The sequence below is a fragment of the Triticum urartu genome, chromosome 2A (genome assembly GCF_056163025.1).
Source record: "Triticum urartu cultivar PI428250 chromosome 2A, HENAU_Tu73, whole genome shotgun sequence".
Lineage (NCBI taxonomy): Eukaryota > Viridiplantae > Streptophyta > Magnoliopsida > Poales > Poaceae > Triticum > Triticum urartu.
The window spans coordinates 12,952,242-12,975,104 of NC_141874.1; the positions used below are offsets into that span (position 1 = coordinate 12,952,242).

The 22,863-nt window shown below is 48.5% G+C and overlaps 1 protein-coding gene across 1 annotated transcript; it reads left to right on the forward strand.

Annotated features, from left to right (window-relative positions):
- The first annotated feature begins 6,141 nt into the window (after positions 1 to 6,141).
- On the forward strand, positions 6,142 to 12,579 carry LOC125540640 (indole-2-monooxygenase-like). The gene is made up of 3 exons (XM_048704237.2): positions 6,142 to 6,691; positions 11,545 to 11,973; positions 12,055 to 12,579. Exons 1-3 carry the CDS (start codon positions 6,188 to 6,190, stop codon positions 12,577 to 12,579), a joined length of 1,458 nt encoding a protein of 485 aa, XP_048560194.2. The 5' UTR covers positions 6,142 to 6,187.
- Positions 12,580 to 22,863: the final 10,284 nt, after the last annotated feature.

A 22,863-nucleotide genomic window follows, 5' to 3' on the forward strand; every position in this document is an offset into this window, starting at 1 on the left:
CCCCCTTTGGTCCTGGTTCGTGAGTGAACTGGGATTAATTCCCTTACCCGGCCTGGACCAAAGCCCTGTTTTCTACTAGTGTACCCTATGAGCATCTGAGACTAAGCCGGCACATCATCTTGATATTAATGAAGTCGCCACAAACGCCTTTCTAGTCGAGGAGAATGTTTCCTCCCGCTGAACGCACATTGCCGAAAGGCCTGAAATTAATCTATGAAAGTGCGAGCACAAATATCAAGTTTAGGACTTGAACTCGGGTGGGCTAGGGATACCACGTCCTCCACATAACCATCTAACCCCATGTTGGTTTGCTTTTAAAGGACAATTCACGACCGGGAGCAAGCATGCAAAATAGAAAGGTGCACGCTTGTTGATACAACACATATGTTTTACTATTTTGTCTTCGAAGATACTAATTTAAGGGTTATAATGGTCAACATGATAAAATATCTGACAAGGCTTTCATTTAAATAGTCAACATTTGGTCAACTGAAGGTAGTAGTGTATATATAGCAGGTGCAAATGTTTCGTGGCTTATTAGGAATTCAAACTATTTTAATATGAGGATGCCTAGACGCGTCCGTCATGTTAAACCCGACAGACTTGCCCCACCATAAATTGCACTAAATTAATCTCCTTGACCTATCGGGTTCAATCGCTCTCGTCTCTCTTTTTTCTCCTTGGCGACTATTGCATCCGAACCTGTGGAATCTCCGGTTCGGCCCTGCCGGTGACACCACGACCAGACACGTCTTGTCTTCTCCGGTTTGCTTCTAACTGGGCATCACCGCGGCCGGCCCCGATGTTCCAGCATTGGGCACTGTCTCCTCTATGCGGCAAAACCGACTGAGCCATCGTGAAAATCCTTGATGTCCAATATTTATTACATCTGATAAATAAATAGTTGAAGCCAGACTTGATGTGTACATGCATCCGTAGCAAAGAAACTACCGTACAAACAGTTGGTTGAGGATTCTGTTCCACAAACCCAAGCCACAGCTAGTAAATGAGAGCATCTATAGTTGGACACCCCAAACCGGCCTTAGACGTCCAGCGGGCCGCCTGGTCATGAAATTTCGACTCGGATGGGTACTTCAAACAGGCATCAAACGCCGGGCTGACTGGCACCTCTAATATCCTGCCCAAATATGTGGTGGATATGGGACGCCCGGGCGCGTCCGCCACGTCGGACTGATGTTGGGGTCCCACACGGAATCACCCAAAAATCCGGTGGTCTGACGGACGTCTCCTCTGGTGGGGGGTGTGAACGCCGCATGGCGCCAGTCTGGCTCGCCGCCCGAGGCCGGTGTCTGCCAACCCTAGCCCATCCACCTCCTCCTTCTCCACGACACCAGCCCAAGCCCATCCACGTCCTCTCTCCCGCTCCGACGCTCTTCCCATACTCTCCAGGTTTGCCATGGTCTGGAAAAAGATAACCAACTATGGTATGCTCACACGAAGCGCTGGTACTAGATCGAGCAGGAGATCCACACGAGGCGCGCTGCGCACCTCTCACATCACTGTCGGGCTGCCTTCGGACTCGCCGGAGCCGGAGGAGGAGGAGGGAGAGGAGCAGCAGCCGTCTCCGAGGTGGAGGACGACGAGGAGGTGGAGCAGCCGGAGCAGGAGCCGGCGCCGGCTTCGGGCTTTAAGATGAAGCAGGTGGAGGCAAAGTTCGCCGTCGTCCAAGCGGACGAGATGGCGGAGCAGCAAGTCATCGTGGAGTCCATCTAGAATGAGACCTATGTGGAGGCCAACCAATGGTTCATCTGGCAGGAACGGGCAGCGACCGATGCCATCTTCGTCGAGGTCGAAGCAAAGATGGATGCGTATGCCGCCGTGGAGGAGCCGGAGGAGGCGTAGGTGCCGGGCACGAAGATCATGGACATCTTCAACGAGTACTACGCTAGTTGATCTACGTACGTAGGAGTTTCTTTTTTCTTTGCATGCTTTTCTATGGATTTAGAATTTCTAGTATCTGCTATTCGGATATAGATGAGAAAATTTAAGGCTTTACCTGTTAGTATCCGCGGACACGGGCCAGACGTGTTCGCGTGCGTTTGAAGATCCGAATTTACCTACGCGGTTGCAGATGCTTTGATACACAAAGATTCCGTCGTACGTCTCACTCCCTTCCAGTTCCATGTATGTGGACGCAAGGGGAAGGTATATATCTCGTGGGATCTATACACTTCAGACGTGCCAACCCCGTACGTACGCGCGTACTTTCGACGACGTTTCAACTCGCCCGATTGCACGCCATGCACGTGCGATCGTCCTTGCCCTGACTCTTCTCTTCGCTGTCCCGCGGCAGTCTCGTGACTCGTCTCAAGGACATGATTGTGATAACTGATGAGCACAGCAAGCTGGCGGACAAGCAAAGGTTGGCCGTGGGTATTCATCACTGCGTGGCTTAATTAATTGGCTCGGAGATTACACTAGTACCAGCTTGTAATTTGTTTTTCAATCGGGCCACTACCTTTTCTATCCCTTAGCATAATGGATATACGTTTCTTTTTAAAGAAACAGGGGACGGAAAAAAGGACAGGCGAGTTGGAATACTAGCAGGGAACCCTGCTGGAAATGCCCGGGTGTGCACATGAAACATTTCCAGAAAGAGACCTGCTAGAACCAGAAGAAGGTTCGAGAACCAATCATACACACATACATTCATTTCTATGAACACACGCAAGCACACCCTACCCTATGAACATCTCTGCGAGACTAAGCCTGTACATCATCTTGAGATTAATGAAGTCGCCACAAACACCTTTGTAGTCGACGGAAACGTCTCCTCCCATTGAGCGCACATCGCCGAAAAGCCTGCAATAAATCTATGAAAATGCGAACACCAATGTCAAGTCTAGGACTTGAACTCGGGTGGGCTAAGGATACCACTGTCCTCCTAATAGCCATCTAACCACATGTTGATTCACATTTAAAAGACAATTCACGATCGAGAGCAAGCATACAAAATAGACAGGGGCACGCTTGTCGATACAAAACATAAGTTTCACTATTTTATCATCGAAGATACTGATTTAAGGGTTATAATGGTCACTATGATAAAAAATCTGACAAGGCTTTCATTTAAATAGTCAACATCTGGTCAACTCAAGGTAGTGGTGTATATATAGCAGGTGCAAATGTCTTGTGGCATGTTTGGAATCCAGACCATTTTGAGAGGTAATTGTGCATCTGAGCAGGTCTTTACTTATATATACGATTTCCACCCCACCCCACCTTCACATCCCAAGCTGATGATTTCCTTCAACTCTTTCTTCATTTTATTTAGCTAAGGCCCATGAATATTAAGCAAATTTTCCGTTTCTCAAATGTATTTGATTTCGCGCCATTGGTGCAACAAGCATTCCTTTCCGTTATTATTTCATATAGTTAGCCCCCCTTCTTGGTTGCATTTTGTTTTTACGCCATGTGCGCAATGGTTCATCTAGCGTAGATGAAATGATCCATTAATATGGATATGATCCACCACATCATTGGCCAGATATTTTCCTTTTTTGTTAATATTTGTTCCATACCTCTCCGCTTCTCCTTCGAATTGTGCTTTTAGTGGATAAATAAAATAGATGACGAGCTATTTGTTAGTTGGGATTAGAACTAATGCTTTTTGGACTCTAGATGGTTAAGTCTTAGCACCACACACATAACACAGCTTTCCATGGTCTACATTGTCATTCTCTAGAAAGTTTGGAGAAGCCGCAGTGCCAAGGTCTTCTACTATCAATGTGCTATGCCCTCTATTTTCATGCGCAACATTGCCATCATCCACTTCAGATTGGTACATGTGGGTTACTAGTAGTGTTGATTACATCTTGTAGTTGATGCTAGTTGGTTTACTTGGTGGAAGATCATATGTTCAAATCATTAATCATATACAATACCCCCCCCCCCTCTGTTCTTGAACATGAATATGATTTGTGAGTATTTATTTTTGTTCTTGAGGACACGGGAGAAGTCTTATTATAACTAATTATGTGAAGTTGGTATTCGTTCAATATTTTGATGATATGTATGTTGTTCTTTCTCTAGTGGTGTCGTGTGAACGTTGACTACATGACACTTCATCATGTTTGGCCTTAGGGAAAGGCACTGGGGAGTAATAAGTAGATGATGGGTTGCGAGAGTGACATAAGTTTGAACCCTAGTTTATGAGTTACTCCGTAAAGGGCTAATTCCGATCCATATGTTCCATGCTATGGTTATATTTATCTTGATTTTTCTTTCGTAGTTGCGGATGCTTGTGTGAGGGAGTAATCATAAGAGGTTGTTTGTTCAAGTAAGAACACCACCCTAGCACCGGTTCACTCACATATCAAATTATCAAATTAGTGAATGTGAATGAACTTAACATGATGAACATGACTAGACGAGAATTCCATATGTCCTCAAGAATGCTTTACTCGTAATTTTTTGAATATAGTACAGACGCAAGCGCTCATATATACGCGCATACACTCACCCATATGAACGCACACACGCACACCCTACCCCTATGAGCACCTTTGAGAGACTGAGCCAACATATCAGATTTTATGAAGTCACCATAGGCACCTCATAGTCGACGGGAACGTCTCCTCCCACTGAACGTGCATCACCAAAAATTCTGAAATAATTCTAGGATAAACGCGAACACCAGGACTTGAACCCTGGTTGGCTGGGGATATCACTGTCCACCTAACCATCCAACCACAGGTTGGTTCGCGATGATTTCCTCATTATAAGAAATACTTCCGGCTTGTCCTTGGCTATAAAAGGGATTGGGCCACCTTGCTGCACTCTGGTTACTATTATTACTTATTACTTGTTACGCTTACTATAAAACTGTCTATTATCAGTACTTACAACACTTGCAGAGAATACCTTACTGAAAATCGCTTGTCATTTCTTTCTGCTCCTTGTTAGATTCGACACTCTTACTTATCGAAAGGACTACGATTAATCATCTATACTCGTGGGTCATCAGTCTTCGCCAGGAAGAGCTCTTCTCTGCAGCATCGTGCATTCGAGATCAAGTCCAGCAAGCACCTCCTGGCGGCCTAAGAACATGCACGGGTCACCGGCAAAAGTGCGTATGGGCTGTCATGGTGGGTGACGTCCAGTGGATCATAGCTTGTGAGAATGATATGAAGAATGAAGAATGTATTGGGGCATAAAGCACGATGAGATCTGGAAGCGGGATTAATAAGACTGAACTATCCCAAAATACCCTTTATGCCTTAATATACTACCCAAATTCTGCCGTAGTATTGTGGCATCTAAGCCATTAAATCACAGAAATAAAGGGTCCAGATTTATTTAATGTACCGTAAAAACATTGATCAGACTAGTAGGAGCAGTGAAGGAATTGGTGTTTATATTGATGTATGTAATTTTTCTTGTGGTTTTCTTTGGATTGGTTCCCTTAGCAAAGAACTAGTGAAGTATCTGACCAAAATATTATTTAATAAAATAATTGAGTAGTGAAGTTTAACTCGATGGCTAAAAATTTAACATTTTTAAGGAGCAAATATACAGCTCTAAAGGTTGGAGATGGCTTGCTCATCTAATATAAATTATAAAGGACCGGTTAGAGATGGATTTAGTCGTACCCGGCAGATCTCCACAACATGTAAATCTCTCCATTTAATTTACCTATGGTTTTGATCAGAGTATAAACATGAGATAAAGTGTTCAACGCTTCCTAAAACAAACATACGTAATTCATTTATAACTCTCAGTTTTAATGGAGCAGCATATTTGCGATGGAATCGCTGGTGATTACTACAACTCCATATTTTGCCTGCCGGAATGGACCATGAATAACAACCTGTGCATTGGTTATTGCCTGAAGAAAAATGACCCATCGAGTCTACCAAATAACGGGTTGCAGTTGTCTTGCCCATGATGTTGGTATTTTTCACATTTTTTCTGAGGGGAACAGAAAGTTCATAAAGCACCTAACCAAGAGTCAAAGACTTCCTTGTCTGTTTCTTAGGAATGAAAGCTACGTTGCCCCTAACTAACTGCTCCAAGTTGAGTGCACCACAGAGCTTAATTCTGTCGTTTTACTCTGCCTGGCTAGCTTATAAGCAGCTGATCGAGCTTGTGATGATAAACTAAGCTGGTTAAGAAGAACCACTTCCGGCAGCGCTCCACAAAGCGCTGGGCTAGACAATAATTTCCGATGGCAGGTCTCGTCATGCTAGAGATGCTTCCGCGGGCATGGTTTCTGTCCCTATTACCTCTCTTCCTCTTGTTTCTGCATTATTATTGCTTCACTGTGAACACGAAGACAGGAAAAAGGCAGCAGCGAGAAAGCCGCCTCCCGCCTTCTCCACCGGCACTGCCCATCATCGGGCACCTGCACCCTGTCGGCACTCTCCCACACATCTCGCTCCGCGCCCTTGCTGCAAGGCACAGCCGCGACGGCCTCATGCTCCTCCGTCTCGGCGCCGTGCAGACACTCATCGTTTCGTCGCCGCGTGCCGCGGAGGCGGTGCTGCGCACGCACGACCATGTCTTTGCGTCACGGCCCCGCTCCATGGTCCCCGACATCATCTTGTATGGCTCATCCGACGTCGCCTTTGCGCCATATGGCGAGCACTGGCGGCAGGCAAAGAAGCTTCTCACGAACCACGTGTTGAGTGTTAAAAAAGTGCATTCTTCCCGCAGCGCCGCCACAGAGGAGGTAATTTTAATGATCTTGCAGTTTTCACGTTTTGTTGGTCGAAATATTTTAATCTCAGACCTAGTCTAAAGGGAAATGTGCTAATATCTACAACATATAGTATGGATATACATTTGATGATTAATCTAGTTTAGCATTGTAGATGTTGATATATTTTTATGGGAGTGCCTAGAACTCATTTAGATGAGATATTTGGTCTCATTCGCTTTGAAAACAAAAACAGATACAACCCATGTCAGCATACACGCATCTTATAGCATCATATCCAATGGCTATAAAAGGTGAATGACACCAAACTATATCTCATCTAGATGAGTTCTAGCAAAACTGTATTTTTATAGACTTTGATAAACTTAATTTGTTTTTACTTAGGACAAATCTAGAATTTTAAATAGTTTAAACGAAGAGAACATGTTGTATAGGGAATGACTTATAATGAATATGTCCAAATGCTTGGGAATGTGAGGTTCAAAATGATTTCACACAACTTTTAAGTAGACAATCTAGTTTTATTGCTAGCCGTCCATAGTGTACAACACTACACTATTATTTCTTCTAAATCAGTTGTTGACAACACGATTGTGTGGAGGGCCAGTGGAGAATTGGCACGAGGTGGCAGATATGTTTCTTTTACTTTTTTGGAAAAAGAAGTGATGGATAGGGGTTGAGCGGGTACTTAAGCCGGTAGCGCACGCATGGATGACTTGTAAATGTGTTATTTCTTTCATTTTGTTGGTAACCATATCCAATTTCCCAAAAACCCAAAGTCAATTTCCTCTGTGAGGTTCCTCCATGGAAGGTGAGTTAGGGCTTAAGATCAGTTTGAAAGGCGTAGTTGATAGACAGCAGGTCATTATTCTTGTACTACCCCTTGTTCTTACGGAGGGGCGGAGGAGGCTTCCTTGTTACTGTAGAGGAAAATCCATCCCAAATTGTAGTTTACAATACCACAACTATTGTTCTTTTAATCAGTTGATGAAGCTACGCCATTGTGGAGGGCTGGTGGGTGAAGCTGCACGAGCGGATGAATATGAGTTGACGGGGTTTGGGTTGACCTGGGGTTTTAACTAAGTGCACGCATAGGCCATAAAGAGGTGTTATTTCTTTATTTCAAACAATAATTGCCTTAGAGGTGCCATGAGACAATGTCTTTTGTTTTATAACTAAGATATCTCTATTCTTAATGGACGAGTTGGTTGAATAGTCCCATCACTTTCGTCTGGTTTTTTTTCGTCCGGTTTATTTTCGTCTCACCTCCCACCACCACTCCCACGTTAATTTTTTCTTCTTCACACTTAAAATCGAATCGTGTCTGATACTTCTTTCATTTATTCATGCTTGCTTTGGCAGGTGTCGATTCAATTAAATCATGTAAATATTTGGTAATTAAAAATTCATAAATAATACCAAATACAGGAGATCACTTTCCAAACAAATTACCTCCCTCTCGGATTTATTTCTCCCATTGATCTCCTTCCATCCTAATAAATATTAGCACGCATTACATTCCTAATTAAGAAAGAAAATAAAAAAAAAGAACCTCCACCCGCACGACCCCTCCCACGCCTCCAGTGCGCCGCCACCCGCCACCACGTTGCTGCGTGCCACCCCCACCTCCAGTGCGCCGCCTCCAGTGCCCCGCCACCCACCGCCACGCTGTTGCGTGCCGCCGGGCGCGCGGCGGCGATCTCCGGCCAGATCCGGCTGAGGAGGTGAGTAGGGGTCGGATCCTGTTCTGGGGACGGTGTGGAGACGATCTAGGAGGCACAGGAGGAGGTCCAGTGGCGGGGTTTTGAACTCCAAGTTCATGGCGGCGGCGTTCCTCGCCGGTTCCGAGTGAGCGAGCTCCGACAGATTCTACGTCTTGCGGCGATGATCGTGTTATCTCTGCAGCGGCAGCGGCGACACACAGCTGGCGCCGCGCTCCGTAGGTCAGCTTCTCTCATCCCTCACCCTGGGAGCAGTTGGTAGTCTCGCTTCCAGGTTTTTTTTCGTCCCACCACTTTCGTCCCGTTTTTTTTCGTAGGTTAACCGTCCTAAAAAATTTTCGTCGCCTCCCCCACTTCATCGGTTTATTTTCACTTCACCCTCTCACACAACGAAAAAAACTGAACGGATCAGAACTTTCCATACTGACGCAAATTATTTAGTAATGTCTTTATGTAAAAGAATCAATCACAATCAATCTCTAAAGATCAAATCTAAATTAATTAATCTTCATAACGTTTGTTTCCTTCCGAATCACGTCCATAACTTTTCTTCCTTGTTTGGGCAGAAACTGTTTGGTAGCAGAGATTAGGAAGCTTCCTATGAGTGTAGTAATAGGAAGTATTCTTTTTCTTGATGATTCGTTTTCATGCATGATGATAGTAAATTAGGCCAACATTCACCACTATTTATCAACTTCATCAATCGTATCCATTCCTACCAGTTTTAAGGGAATCTGCTCGCTATGTCTTTTTTAAGGGGATCCGCTCGCTAAGTCGTCGTCGCACGTTATTTTCACAAGCAATTCCCCTAAAAAAGGCGTGGGTATTGGTAGTTGAACGCCCGCTAGGTTTTCCGCCTGTCCCATCCTCGCGCTGTGCCGCCGTCACCCGCCGAATTTCCAGCCACCCGAACCCGTTAACTTCGCCAGCCATCGTGTCGACTGCCCCCGCCCCAAACCCCCATCCCCGAGCACTAGCTATCGCCGCGTTGCCGCCCGAAGCTCCACGCCACCAGGAACGAATCAAGCGCCGTCCCGACACCGCCGTCGCCGGCCCAGCACCTCCAACCTTGCATGGACAGCTTCAATGTGCAGTCTCCCTTGCTGCCTCACCTTGTGCCAGCGCATGCAGCGGCGGGGTTGGACGCGTGCGTGCTTGCTAGCTTGCTCTCCGTGCGTACGTACTTGCTCTGCGTGCGTCGCACCGGCCAATGCGCATGATGCGTGTGTGCCTGCTTTTCTGTATGTGTATGCCAGCGTGATGCGTGTGTGCGTTGCTGTGTGTGTATGATATAGATGGCCTGAGTGTGTGCATGCTGTGCTCTGCTCTCTGCTGATCCATGTGTTGGTGCTCCTGCTATATGTTCATGCCATACAAATGAAATTTCTGTTAATCTTCTGACATGTTGAGTTGGTTCTCTCTGTCTTCTGAGGGGGTGAATACAAAGCAGTCTATTAAGCCAGGCACTATTGCTGAGCTAAATTGACAAAAAAATATTGGTAGCCATAGTTGTAGTTTAAGTAGTAGCGAGTTGTCTGATATGTATAAAGAGCCCGTTGCAACTGAGCCTGTTGCTAAATTGACAAAAAAGGTCGTCAGTGTCACTTGATATGTATGAGAATATTAAATGTATTATTAACATGATTAATATTGAACTCTTAAAGTTAATGTGGCCCCGTTGCAACGCACGGGCGTTCTTCTAGTTGCTAATTAAATTCGCAGAAGAGATGAAATAAAGTTTAATTTTGAGACCTATGGAGTTGAACAAAAGATCCTAGCATAATTGCGGGAACGTGATGGTCCTTATGTCAGCATCATTCAAGGGATAGCTATAGTCATCATGATGATAATCTTACCGCATTTGAAGCCCCCATTAATGCTAGGTGACCTCAGCCGGGGCATTAGTGAGTGCATGGACTTAACATCATTAGGAATTGATCGATTAATACAACCTACTCTCCCCAACCATAGTTTAGAAGAGTGAGTGAAACGGTCGCTCGATGGCTTCACTGGTTCATTTGTTCAAATGCTGGTTCTGCCAACTTGTATGAAAAGTCAACCTCAAATTATGTGGGTACATATAATATAGGTTGTACTTCATTAATATATCTTGAAACATACCCAGCCCAATATGTATTGGGCCTTTGACGGGCATCTTGCAGTTGGTCGAGTTTGGACACTTTTCCTAGTTTTCCCCTAATTTTCTGCGAAAAGTCTTTTCGTCAAAACAAAAATGAACTTGGAAGGAAACTGGTTCTGCTTTTTAATTTGCCCCCACCCCCCTCGCACACACACACACACACACACCATCATCATCAAATATAACTAAGTGGAGTGGTTGAGCATCAAAGGGTGAACCAGCGAACCAAGTGTCAAAAAAGATTGTACATACAAGGGAATGTCGAACTATGGTGACAAGCCGGTAAAGAGGATATCAACTCCAAGCAGGTTACATTGTCATTTATTGGTAACATGGGGAAGAGGAGTGTGAGCTCACCAAAACTATCTTACCTTGGGGAGGGGGCGGGGGTAAAGAGGATTTCAACTCCAAGGTTGTCATTTATTTATAACATAGGGGAGGGGTGTGTTCTCACCAAAACTACCATAATCTAGGGGCAAAGCACAAGAGCCGATGAAGATGGTGAAGTCGTACACTACAAGGTGGTTCTAGCAATAGGCAATGTTGGATGACGAAATGACCAGCTTACTGACAACAAAGGTGGATCTTTGAGAAATAGCGGGAAGAAAGGTCATGGCTTAACAAATCCATAAAGGAGACCCTCATCCTACTCAACAACGGCGACAACCCAGAAAATAGGTGAGGGCCCACAAGACGGTCCTCTAAATAAACCCACGTATAGACAACATCCACTAATTAGGAGATTCTACATTTCTAAAAGCATTGGGAGTGAGGTATTATCATTAATCAGTATTTTACCATCATGTATGTCTGAATTTATTAAATGGTTTTCCATTGTTGAACCCCATTGGAAAATTTTCTATCAAAAACTTATCATTCTTATCATAACAAATTGTACTAAATTGTATCACAAATGAAATGAAAAAAATGCCTGCCATGTTCCCTCCCTTAATAATGCCATAAATTTTAGCTACTCTCATACTTTAATATGCATCTCATCATAGGTGACCTTGGTGATGACCAAGATTAAGGAGGTCGCCGCAATAGGTGGTGTAGTGGACATGAGTGAGCTTATTAAGTCATTCACATATGACATGGCATGTCGGATCGTGCTGGGAAAGTCCTTCCGGACAGAAGGACGGAGCAAGCTCCTTCGGGACCTCACTGACGATACCTCACGAATACTAGGAGGATTCAACTTGGAGGAGTACTTTCCAACATTGGCTAGGGCTGGAGTGCTTAAGAGGGTGGTTTGCGCAAAGGCCGAGAAAGTGAAGTGCAGATGGGCCTATTTGCTGGATAAGTTGATCGATGAACGTGGGAGCATGGACAAGTCAATGTTTGATAAAAAGGACGGTGATTTCATAGATATTCTGTTGTCTGCTCAGTATGAGTATGGTCTCACAAGAGAGCGAGTGAAAGCTCTCCTGACAGTAAGTACAAATGGTACCTTCCAAATTATATATGTTGATTTATGTATATCTTATACGATCCTAATTAATTAATATCCACAGGATGTATTTTTCGGTTCAGCAGACACTGTAGCTAATAATCTCGATTTCACCTTGGCCGAGTTGATGAGGAGGCCACGCCTATTGGAGAAGCTACAAGATGAGGTGAGGAGTATCGTACCCCGGGGACAAGAAACTATAACCGAAACCGACATGAACAAGATGACGTACTTAAGAGCAGTCTTCAACGAGTCACTTCGGATGTATCCTGTTGCGCCTCTCCTTGCTCCACACCTTGCTATGGCTGATTGCAACATCGATGGGTACATGATTCCTGCTGGGACACATGTGCTTGTCAATGTATGGGCCATTGGTAGGGATTCCAGCTCTTGGGAGGATGCAGAAGAGTTCATACCTGAAAGATTTATATATGAAGATAGCGATGTGGATGTAAATTTCAAGGGGAATAATTTCCAGTTCTTGCCATTTGGGTCAGGACGAAGGATGTGCCCTGGAATAAACCTCGGGATCGCCAATTTTGAGCTTATGTTGGCAAACCTCGTGTTTTTTTTTCGAAAAGGAGGATGACCCCCGGCCTCTGCATCTGGTAGATGCATACGGCCACTTTATTAATTATTCTCGAGGACCTTACAAAGTATTACAAACAATATACCTGAATCCACCATCTTGGCAACAAATGCCGCTACTCTTATCCATATGATGAAAGGATGCTAGCTGGGCCACTACCCAAACCACTCACCTAAACATAACATCAAAAGCCGGAAGCCCCAGCCGAGCCACATACCGGGTCTGGGGCACAATCCGGTCAGACACACTCTTGTGTCGTCGCCGCCATCTTCCACAAGTCCGTCTTCAGATTATATTGAGTCTTCTACTTTGTGAAGGCCACTCCTGCCATCGACGTCACCATGACGCCAGACAGCTACCTCCTCCTGCGCGAGTCCATCTCCGCGCATCGGACGCCGAGCCTCGACAGCGCCATGCCGCCGATCTCCGCCGCCATCAATGAGTGAGATGAAGAACCGCTCCACCACGGCAAGTACAAGGTGAGGAAGGGCGAGGTCGCCATCGGAAACACGGCTGGAAGATAAGCATCGCAGTCACGAGACAAGCCCGGAGCAGCGACGCGGTAGATCAGACAGGCCGCCACCAGGAACCAGATAAACTCGCCATGCACACCCAGCATCCCCATGCCCAAGTCGGCGCCTTCAAGAAGGTGACGATGCTGTGGCGCCGCCGCCGCTTAGCCACCAGGGCTAGGGTTTTCACCCGGACGCAGGGGAAGGGGAGCAGCAGGGGAGGTTTAGCCTCGGCGCCGCCACCAAGGAGGGAATGGCGTCCGGGACGCCATCGACGCCGTGACCGCCACTGGCGGCCAAGGGTTTCCCCCGGCTAAGCACCCTGCCACCACCTCCGAACCAGACACAACATCAGCAGGCGCGTGCACGCCGGAGATCCAGGCTGGCCGGAGGTCGTGCAACTCGAGCGGACCAGATCGCCTCCGATCTGATGAGGGGAGCCCGGGGCCTCCCCGCACCATGACCAGCGCCCACCGGGACCTCGCTGCCCGCGCAGCCGAGGAGATCCGGTCTACCACACCGACGAGCACTCCCCGCCGCCGGAGGAGCGCCGTCCGCCCCCGCGAGGCCGCCGCCTCAGGTCGGCCGGCGCGGATCTGACCAGAACATGACGGCCCTCTTCTTGCAGCTCCGTGCCCGCGTGCCAAGCAGCACGTCGACCAGGAAGCCGAAGCCAGGCGCGTCAGATCGGACAGATCCGGGCACCAACACCATGGGCGATGCGCAGGCGACCAAGAGACCACTCGCCGTGTCCGAGAGCCCCCCAGCGCCAGCGTAGAAAAGGTCCCCGCCGCCACCGTCGACCGCGAGGCTTCGCCTTGCGGCGTCCTCCGGTGGCGACGGAGAGGACAGACGGGATGCCGCCGCCGGCGGCGGCTAGGGCTGGGGCGTCCGCCCGTGTCGCTCGCACGGGAGCGACGCGGGGGCGTTGTTTCCTTACCTAAGGGTCGGCAAACCTCGTGTACCATTTTGAATGGGAATTGCCATCAAAGGTTGAGAGGAAAGACATTGATATGACAGAGGTCTTTGGGCTAACCGTGCGCCGGAAGGAGAAGCTACTGTTAATTCCAAAATCATTCAAGTAGATGCAAGAATGAAAGATAAGTTGAATATTTTGTTTTACTGCTATATTATTGAAAATAAAGGAAGGGAAATTCCTTCTTGTTTTAAATCTGTTAAGAAAGTTTTTTGCGGTGGTTGATCTTGAGCCCAAAAACATTTCTAAGAAGGCCTAGAGGATATGGTTAACTATGTGAGATTGATCAGCAGCACCATGCAAGAGTAGTAGCTTTTCGTCAAGATACTGCAATACAAGAAATAGCATCCCCCCTATTCCCCATGCGGCTCTTGTGTGCATCATGCTAGGCTGCGGGAGGGTCATCCTCCTTTTTGGAAAAAAGAAAAAAAATGTGGCTCTTGTGTGCCAAATGCTAGGCTGCGAGAGAGGCATGGTTTTTGCCGAGTCCTCTTTATCTACCGAGTATTTTTCAGCCACACTCCGACGAGTGCCCGGTATGAAGATTCGGCAATCAGGTCAATTTCGGTGCTGATGCAGATTGTTACCCTTCTCGAGGACGACGACCACTGGGAGAATGTTAGTACTTGCCATGACCAAGTTGAGCTGCCATGCCATGGTACTTAGAGCGCGCTACCTCTAACTACTCACAATCTTGATTACTGCTGGAAAACATTGCTTTTGTACTCGAAAAATGCAGCTGCCATCTGTTGGTTGCCTGGTTGTAGTTTTGAGTAGTCGGACCAGCCAATTTATAGATAATGTACGTAGTGAGCCGAAATGGTTCTACTTCACTTGCCTTCCTTTCGAGCTCTTTGAAGATGGTCCCTCTCTTACCCCCTAAGATGTAACAGGGATATTTAATCTACACCGTCCATTCATCAAGGGTACATTTGACCACACAATATATTGTAATTATGGAAACTACTTGTCAAAAAGGGAATGTTTCAAGGAGTTTTCTCCTCTCTTTTTAATACAATAAAAATTCTGATTTGACTCCTGTATGTGTTGTATCTACCGTATGATGATGGAAATTCTTGCAATGTAAATATACCATATGTATCCACGCGACCCTAAAAAATGTATCTAAACGTTAGAATTCAACAATATGTGTGACATCAATCTGAGTGAGTCAGTAAAGAGACAATAAATCGTTTTCCATTGTACATTTTCTGCTCTAATGAAATAAGATATGCAAGAACACTAGCACACATCGTTGCTATGTTAAAGAAAAATACAAATGGTATTTGTCAGCTTTTTGACATACTTTGTCAACTACTTCCTCCATTCCTTTATATAAGGTGTATTAGCTTTTTTGATAAAAAGGTGCATTTGTTCTAATTCCTCATAATTCTGATCTTGGCCCTCCAGAAAAAGAAAGTATCTCTCCCCTGATTGCATGTATCTCTCCTTGTGAGGAAAAACTCTCCCGATTGTGTGTATCTCTTCCTTTCCTAGGAAAAATGATTTACCTGCCGCTAATCCACAAATTAGACAAGGGTAATTTTGTCCTAAATTGTTTATAAGTATGTGACTTGGTCACCGTGCTAAAAATAATACACCTTACATAAGGAATATAGGGAGTAGTTTTCATTTTGGTGTTTTCGAAACACAAATTATACGGATTTTCTATTGTTTGGCTTCCAACCGACAAAATAAAATATGTACTTCAACATATATGGCAGAACGTGACAAACATCTTATTTCGTTTGTCAGACATGATGATAAGGTACATGTAGTGAAAAACAAAAGTTATAGTTGCAAACGATTATTGACATTAATTAGCTATGTTTTTGTTTCCTTATGTACTCTGGGTTTAAAAGAAAAGGAAAAAATTACAGTAATTATTTTCCTTGATTGTACGGCAACAATGTCCATACTAACCCTCACACCATCATTAATGGTCTATTACCTTCTAAGAGGTAATAGTTATATCAGCCACTCGATCATAGAAATTTAACCTTAAAATTTCTCCTTTTTGTGTGGTTGTACTCCTCTTCTCTTCAGCCACATTAATTTGCTTCCATCCGTGTGGACTCTCTAGAGACCCAATTGAGGGCGGTGCTAGGGGCTTAACAATTTTATTGCATCAACTTTATTCGATAGTGATGCGGATTGTGACCCTTCTCGAGGATTTTTTTAGAAAAGGAGGAGGACCTCCAGCCTCTGTATTTGGGCGATGCATGCGGCCACTTTATTAATTATTCTCACAAGATCTTAAAAAGTCATACAACAGTAAGACTAAAGCCACCGTCTAAGCAACAACTGTCGCTACACCTATCCAATTAATGAAGGGGCGCTGATAGTCTGGGCGTAATACCAAACAAACATCATAGCCAGACCTAACATCTAAGACCTGAGATCCCAACCAGGACGCCTGTCGGGTATGGGCACCCACCAGTCCAGCGTGTTCCTCAACCAGGACGCCTGCCGGGTATGAGGCCGCTGCAGCCACTTGTCACCAATCCATCTTCATAGCTATACTGTTGCATCAACCTTGCCTGGTCTAGCTACCTCCGATGCCACCACGACGCCAGACAGCGTCGACCTCCTGCGCGTGTCCATCACCACACATCTGACGCCAAGCCTCCCCTGCTCCATGCCGCCAAGAGCCGCTGCCATGAATATGTAGAAAGGAACATCGCTCCATCGAAGAAGCCATCCGCTGGTCCCTCGAGCCCGAGTGCATCTCCAAGAATGCCGCCCCCAAGGGGGTAATGACACATGAATGCCGCCGTCATCCGATCAACTGATTTAGGGTTTTCCCCGGAGGTATTGGGTGGGTTTGGGATTTGTACCTCGATGATGCCTTCATGAAGGAAACGATGATAAGGGCATCATCATCACCGGCTCCAGCCAATGACCGAAGACCAAGTTTTCACTCGGATCCGTCCCAAGAAATCCACCCGACAACCTGTGCACTGTCTCAACCGCCTTCAAAGCCCCAGATCTAGCCGCCTAGATCTAGCGACCAACCGCAACAGCAGTGCCACCATAGGAGCCCTGGCACACCGGACACTGCCTGAATGCGCCACCACTGGAGCCTGGGAGGAGGACTCCCACCTCACCTCGCCAAACCGCAAGAGCCGCCGAGATGGATCCCGCACGCTCATCACCGTCTTTGATCGGAACCAATCCGTGGCAAAACCATGAGATCGCCGACGCAGATCCGCCTTGGATATGGACTGCACCACGCCATGCCGCCGCGGGAAGACCGAGCTTCACCCGCCGCCGCCGTCCAGGGCCGCCGCCCCAGGATCCTGATCTGGCCAGCCGGGACCTCCACGGCGCCCTCTTCACGTCGCCGCCGCCGTCTCGCCACCAGGCAACCGTGCCGCCGCCCAAGGCCTCCGCCCAAGGCACGTCGTCGTGCCACCATGGATCAGATCGCCGCCGCGCCGTCACGCGCATGGAGGTCCCGCCCCACCCCCTCCGACGTGATCCAGGGAGGAGAGCCTTTGCCACCGCCGTCGGCCCTCGGGCTTAGCCCGGCGGCGGCGGAGGGAAGGGAGGGAGGTGCTGGTGACCCTGATGGCTAGGGTTTGAAGAGCTGCCCGAGTCGCCCGAGACGGGGGCGACGCGGAGGCCTAGCGAACAGATCTGAACCCTTCTCGAGGATGACCACGTAGTACTTGTCGTGACCAAGGTGAGCTGCCATGCCATGCTACTTAGAGCACGCGCTACCTCTGATTACCCACAATAATTATTACTGCTGGAAAACCTTGCTTTTGTATTGAAAAAATGCAACTGATGTATGCTGGTCGCCCGGTTGTTGTATTGAGTAGTCGGACCTGCCAATTTGTAGGCAATGTACGTTGTGAGCCGAAATGGTTCTACTCCACTTGCCTTTTTGTTGTGAATGTACTCCACTTCTCTTCAGCCACAGTAATTTGCTTCCATTCGCGTGGACTCCACAGAGACCCGATCGAGGGCTGTGGCAGGGGCTTAACAATTTTATTGCATCAACTTTCGCCACCTCGTAAAATTGGTTTAGTTTTTGCACCTTCTATATACAAGAAAATTTGAACATAAACTGGAAATACGAGCTGAGAAAAGTTTTTCGCTTCCTGGTCTTACTCAGAACGGTATGATGAATGACGTGACAATTGGCTTCCAGAAATTGTAGCTCATTGAGCACAAGAAAAAAATTAAAACAGGAAACTACAAAGATCATAGCCCAGGGAAAAATAATGGAGAACGAGACTATTCCGGAAGCAGCAAGGAAGCAAGAAACGAGACCAGCAGGCCAAACTAGGGACAAGATGATGCAGCACCTATCCAGCAGACGTGGCGTGACAGTCTCCTACCGTAGGCGGTACGGAGGAACTATGCAGTAAATCAGTAGAGATATAGCCTGTTGAAAACGTGGTGTTTAGCAAATAATTGGAATTTGGGTCCAGAGAGGTCCAAACAGACGAGTTTAGCTCAGTACTAGCAGATATAGATGGCTTACCAGCTATTCTATAGAGAGATAGTGAATGCCATGTAGTATCGCCTGACTAGATGTGTGCCTCTGATACTGACGGATTGTAGTTATGCCTACTGTCAGGGATAATTCCAAGTGAGATCGTGTGGCTCCCATGCGTGCATGATTTTTCTCTTCTTCTACAGACGCCATCGGTTGCAGCACATCATGCTAAAAAAAACTCTTAATTGTTCTATTTTTTCGATAAATGGCATTTTTATTGACTCAAAATGTAGCACTTATTGGGTGTGCCATGGACAATGGTACCCCATGTATCCTCTCCCCAGCTATCACTGGTATCCGCCATCATTGACTGTACGTATGTACTATCGGGGATAATTCAAAGTGCACTCATGCCTAAGTGGCTCCCATGCATGTATGAATTTTCTCATCTTCTACAGTAGTCATCGTTTGCAGCACATGATACAAAACATAACTCTTAGTTGCTCTCTGTGGAAATTGTATGATGGATAGAATATTGTGTTGTTGTATGTTGTACTGATGTGGCCCTCATATGGGGTATATATAGAATACTGTTAGAAGGGAGAGAGATGTTTGATGGATTAGTTATTGTATTGCTTGAGCCTCGTGGGCATATATATAGGAGTACAAAGACCAACTTGGAGTACAAAGCAAGGTAGGACCAAATCCTAGTCTATCCTATACTTCCTAATGATCCTTATACTCAACATCCCCCGCAGTCACAACGGTAGCGACGCAGACGGTGAGACTGGAGAAGAATCCGAAGGCAAGCCGACGGACACCCCCTCCCCCCACACACACAGTCGTAACGTTCGACGCATCGTGTAGTCGTGGCTGGAGTGGAAACCGACGAGGTTGCTCAAGCAAGGCGGTAGCCCTTTGTTCCGTTTGTCGATGGAGCCGAGAGCGTGGGTGGTGTACCCGTGGTCGAGGTACCCGTGGTCGATGTCGAGTCTGGCTGGCCGGTGTCGAGGAAGTCACCGTGGAGCCATGGGCGAAAGGAGGCGCCGAGTTAGCATAGGCGCAGTGGTGTCGAAGTAGTGGTGCGCCGGGAAGAAGATGTTGACGACGCGTCGCGGCAGGTTTGCCAAGCCCGGGAACACATCGTGGACGAAGGCACGCACCGGTTTTGCCAGCACCGGGCATGCGTAGACAGACGAAGACAAAGTTGACAAAGCGCCGACCAGGCTTGCCAGGCCCGGGGACATATCGTGGATCAAGGCACGCATCGGTGTTGCCAGCACCGGGCATGCGGAGACTGGGACCTGCACGTTGTACGCCATGTCGAGGAGTCAGAGGGGCCAGCAGAGGAGAACTCGTTGACTATTGCGGTGATCATCGATGCGGGGCGGATGCCACCTGTGGTTGTCAGAGTAGACGAAGTGGTCGGGGTTCATGACGGCGACACTGGCGACGAGCTGGTGCTGGATGAAGACAAACGAGGTGGACGGGCGGCGGCGGCTATGGAGGTAGCGGCGGCGGCGGCCAAAGAAGAGAGGCGGCAACGGCCTGACGGCGGCGGCGGCGGCTAGGTTACGAGTGCATCGGCGGTGCTCAAAGTAGGCAAACAACCCTGACAGTGTGATGAAGACCGGCGCAGACGGTGGCATTCCCACGCCGAGGGAGACGGTGCGGTGCATACCACGGGAGGTCGAGCGCGGTGACGGTGGAGTGGACCGCGGGCCACGGCGCTACGGCTCGAAGGGGCAACGCAGCGGCGGCGGGCAGGTTGGGACGACGGCAGGAAGACCTCAGAGCGGTGGTGGGGACCGCGGGTCGTGGTGCTATGGCCTGAAGGGGCGGTGCAGCGGCGGAGCGCGGGTTGGTGCAACCGCTGGGACAGCCTCGGCACGGCGGTTGGGACCGTGCATCACAGCACTACGGCCCATAGGGGCGTCGCAGCGGCAAAGCACAAGTCGATGCAGTCGCGAGGAGAAGCACGGGGCGGTGGCGCTACGGCCCGACGGGGCGATGTAGCTGCAGCCCGTTGCTCGATCGGTGGAGGAGCGCGCTGAACTCGCGGACGATCTTCACGGGACCTGCGGAGGGTGCGTAACCGACTGGCCAGGTCGGTCGCGAGGCGTAGATGAGGCGAATCGCGGCGACGAGCGGGTGATCAAGCCGATCGCGCACGAGGTCGGGGACGCCGCTCGGTGGAGGCGGCGGAATCCGAGATGAGGCCGGCGATGACGGATGGCGTGGGACATCGTGTAGACGAGCTTGTCAGCACAGGCACCCGGGCTGTCAAAGCAGCGCCGACGCCCGGGCAGCGAGGCCTGAGCGACCAACGGAGCATCGGTGCCCGAGTCGAGGCAGCCGACGAGCCTGATGCAGCCGTCCCGACACAGCCGAGGACGAGGCTGGCGAGGTAGACCTCGGGGCCACCGTGCGGATGCAGGTGATGTGGATCGATGGCCGGGCCAGCGCACGAACGACGACTATGATTGGCCGTCGCATGGCGTGAGGCCGCCGGGTCAGGGTGATGCAGGTTTCCCGGTCGAAGCGGGGCGGTGATGGCCGGCCAGGGCGACGGGCGGACCGATGTGCTGACAGTGGCTGGCCCTGACGGGTCGCCTCGGTGCGCTCTGATACCATGTTAGAAGGGAGAGAGATCTTTGGTGGATTAGTTGTTGTATTGCTTGAGACTTGTGGGCATATATATCGGATTACAAAGACCAACTTGGAGTACAAGACAAGGTAGGACGAAATCCTAGTCTATCCTATACTTTCTAATAGTCCTTATGCTCAACAAATCCATTGTGAAGGAGAGAGACTTGGAATAGAGGGCAAGTCGTACATGTTAAACCTATTCTATCTGTAACTCTTACCTCTATCTTAAACACAATTATATTCTAACATTCCCCCTCAGTCGTAGCGGGAGTGAAGCGGACGATTGCGACTGAATTTCAAGTCTTGTGCTTCCGTCGTCTTCTCCGCTGCGTCATCATCAACTGCATCGACAATTAGGGCGGTGACTGCGTCCCCTTCTGGTGCCTTTCTTCTCTCTCCTCTATTCCCTCCCACAGTCACAGCGGGAGTGGCGTGGAAGCTTGTGACGACGCGAACGCTGTTGACTGGAGTTGTTGCCGATGTGTTGCTGTAGACGTAGTCGTGTGCTCAATGTTGAGGTCCTCGATCATGATGTAGCTGTGGTCGAAGTAGTCGTGGTCGATGGTGTAGTCATCGTGGATGATGAAGCCACACAAAGCCGGAGGCGCAAAAAGAAGGTGCTATGACAGAGGTGCTGACGTAGACGATGCACCATGCGGATGTCAGAGGGTGTCGTCGACGACGAGTCCACCGGTTTTGCCAAGACCGGAGGAAGCCCGTCGAGCACACATCGATTTTGCAAGAACCGTGTGACCGTGTAGGGTCGTCACTGTACTGAGGCCGTGTCGATGCAGTCATGTCATCATGGATGACGCGGCCGATGCCGTCGTCATGACGCGGTCATTGCCATCGTCGTGGTCGCGTCTTGTAGAAAAGTCTGTCAGAGGACGCTAGGTGTCCATTTTGTGGACATGGCAGCGGCGGTGTGTTGACGAAGATGTTGATGAAGACCACATTGATGAAGACCATGGCAATGAAGTGTTGGTGATGGCGTCGCAGCGGCATGTCGACGATAATGTGTCGCTTGAAGGCGTCCCTCGCGGCGACTAAGTGTCGATATCGTGTTGCGCCGAATAAGTCGATGCAGACTGCATCTCGTTCCACACCGGCCTGGCGTGTGGATGATGCATGTTAAGATCGCTTCTCGTAGATGTGCTCAACGAAGTATGTTGGCTTCTACCCTGACGTAGTCTTACAGCTTGATGATGCGGCGCGGGGTCGGTGGAGATCGGCTTGATGCAGTGCAGATTGGTCGGTGTAGTCGGTCGGCTCGGCTCGGTGAAGAATTGTTGTTGGCCTCAATCGTGCTATGCTTGGCTCGGTGTAGCTGGACGTGTAGTCGTCATGTATGTACCGGGGTAGGTGCAGATCTTATGGGGCGCACTCTGGCGCATAAGCATGAGAACCACTGTACATCAGATCGAATTCTCTGCGTGACAGCAACGCCCTCCCATGATCGGACGCGCGTATCCGCACAGCGGCGAGGTGCCCGCGTTGCCGATTGACCCTGCAGAAGGGCCATGCTTGGAGTCCACAGCTCATGCCATGCACATACGCATGTTCATCATGGCGAGTCAGCCTGTGGCCAATGTTGCCACGCACGTATGCACATGGCTGTGTTCTTGCTGCTCAATGCGTGCATGGGCCATGGAGTCAATGAGGCTGCAGGCTCTTGCGGATGGACTGCAGCCGTGCGGCAC

Excerpts from the sequence above, each read along its gene's own strand:
- LOC125540640 (XM_048704237.2), top strand. The coding sequence starts at position 6,188 with ATGGCAGGTCTCGTCATGCTAGAGATGCTTCCGCGGGCATGGTTTCTG. Across the intron at positions 6,692-11,544 it reads GCAGCGCCGCCACAGAGGAG|GTGACCTTGGTGATGACCAA; the intron begins GTAATTTTAATG and ends ATCTCATCATAG. Across the intron at positions 11,974-12,054 it reads GAGTGAAAGCTCTCCTGACA|GATGTATTTTTCGGTTCAGC; the intron begins GTAAGTACAAAT and ends TAATATCCACAG.